The sequence below is a fragment of the Zophobas morio genome, unplaced genomic scaffold (genome assembly GCF_036711695.1).
Source record: "Zophobas morio isolate AGI-343-1 ecotype UQ-CSIRO unplaced genomic scaffold, CSIRO_AGI_Zmor_V1 ptg000044l, whole genome shotgun sequence".
NCBI classification, from domain to species: domain Eukaryota; kingdom Metazoa; phylum Arthropoda; class Insecta; order Coleoptera; family Tenebrionidae; genus Zophobas; species Zophobas morio.
Genome location: NW_026972149.1, coordinates 9,299,618 through 9,311,624, shown reverse-complemented (window position 1 = coordinate 9,311,624; position 12,007 = coordinate 9,299,618). Strand labels below are relative to the sequence as shown.

The 12,007-nt window shown below is 35.9% G+C and overlaps 1 protein-coding gene across 1 annotated transcript; it reads left to right on the top strand.

Moving 5' to 3' along the window:
• Nucleotides 1-90: 90 nt before the first annotated feature.
• LOC135141485 (COMM domain-containing protein 4) lies at nt 91-1,087 on the top strand. The gene is made up of 5 exons (XM_064072619.1): nt 91-178; nt 229-366; nt 419-458; nt 507-710; nt 760-1,087. Exons 1-5 carry the CDS (start codon nt 176-178, stop codon nt 945-947), a joined length of 573 nt encoding a protein of 190 aa, XP_063928689.1. The 5' UTR covers nt 91-175; the 3' UTR covers nt 948-1,087.
• Nucleotides 1,088-12,007: the final 10,920 nt, after the last annotated feature.

Genomic DNA, 12,007 nt, shown 5'->3' with positions numbered 1-12,007 from the left:
AGTGGAAAACAAACAAAACGAAACCACAGCTTTGGAAACAGTATTACCCCACAAAGACAGTAGATGGCGCCACAACTCATTACCGATCCCTATAAACTGTAAAACACACCCAAACAGTTATCTATACTTATATTCCTAGGTTATATTGTATGTTTACAAAACTTAACAAGTGAAAATGGTAAAAACAAAACTAGAATTAATATTTCAACTACAAGTTTTTTGTCCTAGAAATTTCGCTTCTGTGGAGAAGCGGACTGTCCCGACTGGGTATTAGCGGAAATCTACACCCTTTCTAGGTTATCATCAGTTAAATTGAAAGTATTAGCCCAAATTGTAGTCCAAGGAACCATTAAACCACCAGTGGATGTAAGCTTCTATATAATGTACCAACGCAAATTTTAGCTCACTTTTCTTTCAGACCACTAAAGCTGAAAAACTCTTCACCGAATCCAAATTAGGTACACTAGAAGTTACTTTTTTATGACACTACTAGTGTGTTTTTTTAGACCCAGACATTGATCTTAAAACCTGCGTGGCATGTTTATCGTTTATTATAACCTCTGCTGTCCGTTTTAACTGCAACAGTAGCACTCTGCATAGTGAGTTGCAACAATTGGGGCTTCCTAGGGAGCACAGTACATCAGTGAAGAGAGTAGTTGATGATTACTGTGAAGAACTAACTAGTCATTATAGAAAACAATCATTGAGGGGTATATAATACAAATCAACAAGCTTTTATACTGTGTGAATTTGTTACAGTTAATCCCTTAGAAAAAGTCAGTACTGAAATTGATCAGTCAGTTAATTGTGTCTTATTGGATTTAACCATCAACGGACAGAATGAAAAAGTTACTATGATTCCACATACTGTGAACGTGTTGCTAGAAAATCTGAAGCAAGTGCGGGAGAAGATGGTAGAGTTAAATGAACCCATGGTATATTTATAAGTAACGTAATTAGATATGTGACCACCGTGTCACGTCAGTTGGTGAAGCACGGGTTGCATAATCGTGTAAAAGATGTTTCATTTAACTGAATTTTGCTATTTTGTATAGAAAGATATATTATAAAGATAAGTGGATTAAAACATGGAGTATGTATTATTTTGCGATTTTTTACATATGTGGTAAAGTACCTATGAAGTAAGCACTTTGTGTATATCTAACAAAATTTGGTCACAATTAAATGAGACATTCCTGTGGTGTTTTTATCATCACTTTTGGTTTATATTGGTGCAATGTATTTGTTCAATAAGATAAGTATTAAAAACGTTTGAACATATTTATTTACGAGATATATATGTAATTTATATTATTCTGAGTTTCTCATGATTCAGTTTTTTTTATAACTTCTCAAATAATGCTGGTAGTGTGTTTCAGTTTGCAATTATTGCCCTCTGGAAAGACTATAATCCGTAGTAAATTGTTGTACACATTTTGCACTATTATTTTTGGACAACTGGTAAATTGTGCTATAAATAAATTAGTGGACGCACTATTACAACAGTGTTTGTATATTTCCCTACTTTTGTAAATTCCTGTAATATCGGTAAATGTCCTACATTTTCATTTAGCTTTTCATTGATAGATGGCGTACCTTATCATTGAATGTGTATATTCAAATATCATTACATGCGATTGAAATAAAATTATCTGGTTCCATGCGACTAAAGCTTTAGAAATTGACGGAATGAAGTGGAGTTTATGATCCGTATGGCATTTCGTTCCCTTCATGTAATTCAATTAACATTTGATCGAAATCATTAATTTCAATTAAGTTAATTTAAGTTAATGGAATAGTTTGGCCCGGGTAATTAATAACTAACAAAAGATTGATACACAACGGAAGAAAGACAGTCTTTATTGAACGTGTGTAATAATGAGTCGGGTAGCGCGCGTCATTAAGAAATGAAGAGAATGAATAGAGGAATATTAAGTTTCGAACTTTTGATATGATTGTGATTTTCCATTGTGATTTGCCGTTGGTGAAGTTTGAGATAGCGTTTGTTCAAGCGAGTTAAATCATCATTAAAATGTATTTAGGAAGGTTGTGGGTTTTGGGTGTACGGTGTACACATGCCGCCAAAGGCTGTAGCAGGTAAGGACACTTTAACAATGTGAATGAGATTTTACGAAATTTAATAACTATATTATAACTGTAATTTATTACTACCTCTCATTATTATTACGAAGACTGCTCCTTTACTGCTTCCAAATGTGCTCATTGTCACTAATGAAATTGCTGAACACCTTACCCGCTTTACGACTCGATTTATTGCCTGATTCATTCATTACACGATTATTAAGAGACGTTTTAACCTTCAGCGCAGGCTAGGGGTTGATCATTTACTAAAATTGAAAAAGGTGATAAGGTCAGTGGAAATAGTTAAAAAAAAAAGTTGATTAAATGACACTATTATGTATGAATGTAAATTCATAGGTTATGTTTGATTTCCGTATCGTCATCTTCCACGGTTCTGCGAAAATATTCTTTTGTCTGAATTTCGTGGCGTTCGATCCGTTGTTTGCGTGTTTCTTTGGCTGCCGGATCTAGTATTGTTCTCTTGTGATAAAAATCTGTTTAAGGATGTTACGTTATCATGAGTGGTGAAGTTTTCGAGTTCGGAATGATGTTAGCATGTCAGTTTTAGAATTTGTGAGTCGTAACACACGGGCAGTATATCGGCGGCGGCGCAACCGCTAGATAAAATGAAAAAGTAATTTTGTTGAAGCGAATTCATGGCAAGCTTTGAACAATCGTTTTCGCATTAGCATCGACTTAGCGCTTGCCGCCACATGACCGTTTCTTGGTCCCTAAGTCAGAAAGAGCTAAGGAGCCATCATGTTCCGCACATCAGAATCAGAACACGACTACAATCGTAAATCAAACAAAATTAAATATTAAAAACGTTCAAAGTTTTCTACGCGCACTCTAAATTTAAAATGAATGTAAAGTAGATAATTCGAATTTGAGAAATTTGAACCATTCTTTTCGCAGAGGAAAAGAAATTTAATTTAATAGTGTCGACACATGTGCTTGTCGTTTCAAGATTTCCACCATTTCCATATTTCCGCACCGTCCTTGTCTAGACCGAGGGTTCCCGGATTGGATGCGTAAAAACTCTACCACTCTCGGATTATATCATTCAGATGAGCCCGATGGATTACTTGCCTTGTTACTAAAATTACGCCAGTGATGGGATTGAAAACGAAATCGAGCCCCAGCACGAGCTATCTTAAATAGCACTCACGATTTTAACAAACCCCACTCTGATCGAAATGCAAACCAATTTCGAAGACGACACAGGATTCAATTAAACCGAACCAGACCCACCTTCTTTAAATACCAACGACAACAACTTCACCACGAAAATCTCATCTTTTCGCTCTTAGGGACAATAGACGAAAGACGCGATTAGTAGATGACACACCAAATCGTAGTAAAAACGTTCCCACTACTCACGTTAACCTCATTAGTCGACGAATGATCACGGAGGATCTTTCTGAAGCTTCCAAACCCCACTCTTAGGGTTAATCAACATGTGATCAAAAATCGTCAGGAAAACTTTGAAAATCCGATTCTCTACGCAACGTATTTTACAAATCTTGGACACTGGGTGACGATGCACTTCACAGTGATCCCCATCAAGAGGATTCACTTTAAATAAAGTCAATTTTTTATAGTACGGAGGAGTGGGTACAAGATAAAATCGTTCCTACGGAACGTCCCGAGAAAAAAATATATAGTTTAGTCGTGGTCCACTATCTGTTCGTTACTGTTGAGTCATAGCAGACACTGAACCTTTCTTTTTCTACAGAACAAATCAAAATAGTCGAAAACACTTACTATAGTAGTCAGGTCACACTTATTATTAGGGACTATTTTCCAAAATGATTACCCTCTATGTAGTTGACCCAGGAAACTTTTGCTGCTTTCCAATCCAGGTCGTCACCACTTAAGTAAGCAGAAATTTTTACAGAATAGTGGATGACGCATATCAATCTTTACTCCGAGGGGACCAAAACTTTGAAAATACGTTTCTTTGAGCCATGTATTCGGCAAATATTGGACACTGGGTAGCGATATACTCTACAGTGATATCCATCACGAAAATCCATTTCAAAAAAACTCAATTTCATAGTAATGAAGAGTGGGAATAGGATGGACCTTTTCCAATTTAGGGTCCCAAGAAAAAAAATATATTTCAATTATCCTCAAATATCTATCGTGACTGTTGAGTCATAATGGACAATGAACTTTTCTTTTTGTACAAAACAAGTCAACAAGTCAGCGAAATTTTCCAGTCACTATTTAACTAGAACTTTTTTTATGCAGCGGAATCCACAACCTCTATGGGACTACTGAACTGGTCGGAATTTTGAAAATACAGTTTGTCCGCAAACGTCCACCGCGATCGGTCCGCTCTCCCTGCGCGCTATCCCTTCTCGGATGGTGTAATCTTATCTGAGTAAAATGAGAAAGGAAGAGTTAATAAAGACAAAGCAGTATCTAAAGGGTAATCGTAACAGCATGTTGACAACATGTTTCCTATTCTTAGTTTCCGCTTTATCGCGGCCCAACGTGCACGATAGTGGGAGGGTTTCGCTGTTTGCGTTTAGCAGTGCGGCCAATTGTGCGATACGTGTCAACACATGTGCTTTACATGCACTAGTCATTACATTCGCATTACACGACGATTTGGCATTATCCAACACGCGACCGGCACGCGTTCAGCCCCCACGTGACGGCTCCAGCCCCTAGGAAGAGGCGCATATCTTTGCAAATGTACAGGAAAGCGCAAAAGAAACCATGCATCCGAGGTGCAATCAGGAACTCCATATCTCTATTTTTCTCCGCGAATTACTAAATAAATTGGACGCGGTTATGATGAAGTAAATTCGCACCGACCCTTTTACGATTTTCCCTGCTTCTAAGAGCTGTCCCTTGCGGTGGAAGACCAGCTGACGCACGTATTATAACTCAAAAAACGCCTCTAATATATGGCTGTACGAAATGTGTCCACATATCTGTATTTTCATAAAATAAAAGTCCGCACATCAATTTATTGCTTCTGCTGCTGCGGATAAGTAGACATTGATCGCAATTTACTTGAAATATGTGTCGGTTGGACATTTTTCACCAAACGCAGACGAATATTCAGCTGCCTCCAGGTTGGATGTCGCGGAAGTCAGGAAAATCCGCCAGGCTTGTAAATATACCGACAACTGAAAACCGGTTTTTTGTTACACCGTCGAGGTCAAAACCGGTTGCAAGTAATGATGAGCGCAGGTTAATGACCCGTTCGTCGCGTAAAACCGGTTGCCCGGAACGCGGATACTAATAATCGGTTTATTGACGAACGAACTGCGCTTTGTGTAAGTGTTGGGTATGTTTATGTGTAACGAGTGTTTAGTTTAATATGTGGTAGTTGTTTCGGGGTACGTAATTAGAAGAATGAAGGAAATATGGCGTGAAATCAGTGGCGGCCGTAAATTTTCCGTACGTGACAAATTTAACGATGAGAAATAAGTAAGAAAGCGCAGTTAATTGTAGAGAGATAGAAAGTGGAGTGGACGTGTTAAAAGGCTCGCGACTGCAGACCTAACCAAAACAAATAGGCACTTAGCTCAGCGACCACAAACAGTTTTACGATATATGGGCAGTCGTGTCTTCCAACGCCCCGAACTCTCCCAATCTCACGAGCTGACAGTAAAAACCAAACAAGATATATTTCAAGGAGGTCACATTATAGATTCCATCCGAGTTTTTGAATTCAATTTTCGGAACCGTAATCTGCACTTGCTATTGGTCAGCAGCATTTCGAATTCAATTCTATATCTCAAGAGATAGATATCGCGCTGGCCACAGGGGTGTATGGAAATGACAGCCGACTTAGATATTCTGAAATCACAACCGATTGCCACACCTGTGGCCATCTTGCGCAGCTACATCACCGCAAATATTAACACTTCAGATATCAAATCGAACGCCCAAACCGTATAACGAATACTTTTCGATTGTTTGCCGGACAATCTCCAACTTTTCACTCTAAGCCCACGAAATTGAATCACGAATTATGCGGGGAATTCAACACACCCACCACGCAGATACGAAAGAAAAATTTCTACATTCTCATCCTTCACAGCTAAACACGGAGAGCTTTAAGATTTATGCGAATCAACGACACCGTGCAAGGTGAATGATTCCAATGACGTCACTGTCGTTTTAATTCGCACGTAATATTAAACAAAAATGGCTGCCCCATCTAATATAGTAGAAAGTAGTACAATTATTTCATATAATTTGCGAATAGTGCGATTTGCAACGCGAGTGTGCGACACGATTTCGGGCTTTTTCTAACACGACGAAGTTCTTAGCTCTTCGCATTAATTACTTCTAGTTTTTATGTTCTCGAACGTGGTTGACATTTATTGCTGGTAGTAACTTCATTTATGTCATGTGTCTTTGTAATGACGCGTGTTTGTTTATACTTGTGTTTTCTTGAAGATAATTGCAGCATGATTTCTTATGTAAATAATTGTCGTTTTTATGAGTGGAAACACCCTAAGGTAGAGTCATAAAAGCCAGAAGCGAGTAGAGTTGAAGAATGAAATTTGTATATTTTATTTATTACTAAGAGGGTTCGGGTGAATGCTTATACCTCCATCACTATTAAATCAAATAAAACTTTATAGTCCAACCACATGTATATTGGGACATTTATGTAGAATATAGCAAAGGTGTGTTCCGCTCGACATCTGGAGGATTTTGGACCTTGTTGGCGAGAACAGAAAGCAGAAAGCAGATTATAAGCGATCGAGAACAATAATAACCTTGTTGCGGTGCATGTTTGCTCAAAATGCACCCCACACTGTTGAAAATCGTTTTCGGCCGGGAAATATTTTCGCCGAACGGTTAATAATTTCATTAATCAAAACGAGAAGGGGGGGAACTATAAATGCGCTATATAAAAACCAGAAGAAATCATAACGGAAACGAAATGAAAATTTAGTCTGCTGTAAAAGTTTAGTATAAATAAAATGTTTCCATGATTTTTGACGATAAATCCGGAAAGTGGGCCGATATAAAGACATTCGGCATCAGGACTGAACTACCTTAGGTAGGTATGTAAGGGTGGCGGCTGTTCCGACCATAAATCCTCCCCATACACTGGATTTCAAGTGCTTTAACCCCACATATGCACCCGAATTATAGGTGCTGCATTAAATTGTATTATTTTTCTGATTTAAATTAAATTCGGACCTGGCGTGTGCACAAAACATAAACTACACAAGTCACTGCTTCCTGCACCCACATAAAAATTAATCAATTTACATATACCGTACTCCATGGACTGACATCGCAAACTTACAATATCCAAGCCTTATATTTTACGACACAAACATTCTTTACGTTGACGCAAAAAAACATATACTTAATTATATCACAACAAATGCTCAACCGCGCACGCATTAAGAGTTATCGGTCGATATAGTGATAAATCCAAAACCAATGGACATGTATGTATAAATAACTAATTTAAATTATAAATTCAGCATAGATGTTATTTTATACAATACGGGTCACATCAAATTAAATTGAAAACTCGTCTAATAAATAGCAAATAAATATTAAATAAACAGCGTCAGATTTAACGAACCACTGTAATGAATTGTTTGCAATAATAATTACTATGAAGAGTTAAAGTTTATTAAATTGTTTTCAATAAATTTAATTCCATTAATCCGAAATTTTTCACTCACAGCTACATACGTTAATCAAAATTTATTAATTTATTGGATCGCGTTCAAGTTTTTTTCATCAAAAATCAAATTATTACGTTTTTTGTTACCAAAATGGAAAATATTTAGGTTATTAATTTACTTTTAAGGAGGAGGTATTGTGAGGGCTCGCCGCACGTAATTCCATTGCATTCTTCGATTGAATTCCATTTACAATTATGTACTTATTTAATGAGGTTTTTTGAACTACCGAAAGCTTTATATGAATTGAAATTACTAAAATTTATCAGAATTAGTGGAATTCCGTGGAATTAACTAGAACTCTTTCCAGATTCTACGGAATAACCGTTACTTTTCTAATTTCATTTTGATTTTAGAGTTTTAATGAAAACAGTTGTCTCTCTGCGCAAGTGTTTTTGGAATTTAAATAACTATTTTAAAATGAGCGAAATTTTTTTGGCGAAGAGAAATTATTTCGGCTTGAATATAATTCAACGGAATTTGGAAACTCGCCGAAATTATTGTTCTATTTTTTAATTTCAGTATATTCTTACGAAAAGTAGATCTCACGTTTCTGTCCCTCTGTCGCTTGGCTGTTTGTCTTAATTTTTATCGGACGGATGATCTCTGAAACTACTAGACCGATTGTTGTCAAATTTTGTATTTATATTAGAATTATGATGTAGATCACTAACCAGAATTTGTCTATCATCCCCACCACCAAAGGAATGACGTCATCTCCAAAACTGACAATGGCAAATGTTATTTAAATTTTATAAAATGAGATATTCCTGCACTTGTGGTTTCTGAATCCGTGTTGAGTTTTACTATAGACATGCAAATTTTTGCGAAAAAATGAAAATTCTATGACAACATTTTACAAGTTAATTTTGAAATAGGGAAATCAAAAAATGCCATAAAAAAAAATTAGGCTGACTTTGGCAAATGAGATCCCTCTAAGAAATTAGAGGGCGGGTCGGCGGGGTTAGTACTTGTTAAAATCAGTTTTATCTAAGCAGCTACTAGCCCCGCCCACCCACTTTCTCTTTTTTAAAGGGTATGTCATTTTCCAAAATCAGTTTTATCCTAGCAGGTACTACACCCGCCCTCCCTCTATTTTCTTTGAGGGATCTCATTTGCCAAAATCTGGCTTGTCCTACTACGACGATGTTTTCAATGTATTTAGTATTGGGCGAAACCGAACCAGACGCCACCCTTAACTTTGAAATAGCGAAACCAAAAAATCCCACAAAAAAAAAATTAGGCGGACTTTGGCAAATGAGATCACTCTAAGAAAATAGAGGGCGGGTCGGCGAGGCTAGTACTTGCTAAAATCAGTTTTATCTTAGTCCACCCAATTTCTCTTTTTTATGTCATTTCCCAAAATCAGTTTTATCCTAGCAGGTATTAGCTACACCACGTACCCTCTCTTTTCTTAGAGGGTACGTCATTTGACAAAATCGATTTTATTTTAGCAGGTACTAACCCTGCCCATCCTCCCTCTATTTTCTTTCAGGGATCTCATTTGCCAAAATCAGTCTTATTCTAGCAGGTACTAGCCCCGCCCACCCACCCTTCCTTTTCTTAGACGCTCTGTCATTTGTTAAAGTCAGTCTTATCCTAGCTAGTAGCTGCTAAGATAAAACCGATTTAGGCAAATGACACACCCTCTAAGAAAAGAGAGGGCGGGTGGGCAGGGCTAGTAGCTGCTAAGTTAAGACTAATTCTGGTTAATGACAATGAGATACCTTCTAAGAAAAGAGGAGGCTGGTCCGCGGGGCTAGTACCTACCAAAATCAGTTTTATCTTAGGAGCTACTAGCACCCCCACCCACCCTCTCTTTTGTTAAAGGGTATGTTATTTGCCAAAATCAGTTTTATCCTTCCCTCGCTCCTGAAATACTATGAAACAGATCCATCATTTTCGAAAAATGATAAAATTTGATTTTGCGAATTTTATTTTTTTTTCTATGAAACTCCTATAAGTTGGAATAAATATGTAAGTATATAATGTTAAAGTAAATGTAAAAAAACGTCAAAGGGCTGATGTTTCAAATGAGTTTTTACTTTACAAAATGTAGTGATGACGTGAACATTTTTGCAAAATCATCACGTATATCACTTTGGATAGATGCAGTGTAATACTAATAATACTAATGATAACAGATTTAATCAATAAAACAAAAAGATTCATTCATTAATTTTTATGAATCACGCTGTATCAGAAATTTAAAAACTTTTAATACAATGATAAACCACAAGTATAGACTCATCATGTTTTGCACATTTTGGATAGGATTTATTCAGCAAAATTTTGAGATGACGTCATCAATTTTTGGCAGGGTTGAATAGCCGAATTTTAGTTAGCGGTTAAGGCCAGTCCCTACGTTTTCTCAGCGGAATTTTCGCTCTATTTTCAAAATGTAATATCTCCGTTATTAACAGATCTATAGTTTTCAAATTTTAAATATATGTTGTCCATAACTTTCTTTATATAACGCAAGGGCAATTTTGTTAAAAACAGCTTATGATTATATTATTTTTTTAATTTTAGTGAAATTTTTGCATAACGTATTTTTAAAAATCAATATCTCAATTATTAAATAAAATTTCAGAACACGGTTTTCAACACTGTTTTCAGCTTACAAAACTCCAGAAATCATACAAGATATATCGTCGATTTTATTTTTTAGAAACGATACACAGTTAAAAAAAGCGTATATCATAGAAGTTGCTAACTTTTATTTTTACTCTATCTCAGTCCCAACAAATAAAGTCAAAAATAGACCTCGTAGAATTTCTCAAGTTTTGCAAGCTGAAAACAGTGGTGACAACCCCGTTCCAAAATTTCCATAAATAACTGAAATATTGATTTTTTAAAACACGTGATGCAAAAATTTCAACAAAATTTAAAAAATTATAATAATAAATTGTTTAAAAAAAACTGCCTTCGCAGTCATATAGTGAACTTTGTGGACAAGTTACATATAAAATTTCATAACCATTGGTGTATTAATAATGGAGATATTACATTCTGAAAATATATTGACAACACCATAAGAGCCAAACGTAGCGACTCCTCTTAACCATCTACATGATATTCTTAATATACATACAAAATGTGACAAAAATCGTTCCAGTAGCTTTGCAGATTAGTTGTTTTCTAAAAATGAATAAATACAGACACCAGACAGACAGACAGATAGACGGACAGACAGACAGTCGAGAAAATATGAAAGTGGCAATTCGGCCGATGGACTCGATTACTATACATACTTTCATAGTTTATGCTCGGGAAGTAACAACCACTCACCCAAAATAACATTCGGAACATGTTGTAAAATCAATGGAATTTCATTTTCTTTAACATAAATGCATATTTTGGTCTGCTGCCGCTAGTGCTTGTTATCTGAACGTGCTTATGGTATTCTATAGAAATAATCTTCGACTAATTTTTCAAAATAACAAACAAAAAAGAAAAGGACAAAAAAATACGGTTGTTAAAAGATTCGTTTTAAATTAACTCAACGAATTAGTTATTTTTGTGTTTTTCTTTTTAATGTTCTTTTATCATCTGTTTTTTATATGTAATTGAAATTTGTTTTGCGTCGGAATGGGAGTAAAATAACGAAAACAGCGTGAGCGTGGCTAATTATGAATAAAATTTAGTGGAATCCATAAACATGAAATGTCTCATTAAGAATTTGTGATTTTAATGTAACGAGTGGCAATAAATTCAGTGCACAATTACGTCTGTGGCATATCAAAAAGAGTAAATGTTAGTGATTGTGTGATTTTGCGAGCATATTCATGAATGGAGTGAAACGTTAATGTGACGGGTTATGACAAGAGATAAACAAATTTTAATGTTGGCAATGCAATTATAGCGAGCATGTCGAAATATAAATTAAAACACGTGGCATTGATATGTATCGTATTTTAATGTTGGTCACATATCAAGTGCTATCAGTGGATGGGAATCAGATTAAAAGTCCTCGTGTTCATTACATTAATAGTGTTTTGTGTATACGAAACTAATAACGAGAAGGGCACATATTAAATTAGGGCCCTTGTCGATATTAAATCTCTTTTCGACTGCGGTTCACGCTCTTACGCTCCCAAAGTCATTCATTCAAATAAGCGACCCTCCTTTTACAAACTGTCACTACAAACTTTTTAAACTTCATAGCTGAAATAAATTCGACCATTAATTCTCGCGATATTTTTTTAGTTCGCGCCTTGTGATTCAATTACGTTCGCCATTAA

Bases quoted from the DNA above. Each gene is read 5' to 3' on its own strand.
- LOC135141485 (XM_064072619.1), top strand. The intron at 367-418 runs GTAAGCTTCTAT...CTTTTCTTTCAG, and splicing joins CCATTAAACCACCAGTGGAT to ACCACTAAAGCTGAAAAACT. The intron at 459-506 runs GTACACTAGAAG...GTGTTTTTTTAG, and splicing joins CTTCACCGAATCCAAATTAG to ACCCAGACATTGATCTTAAA.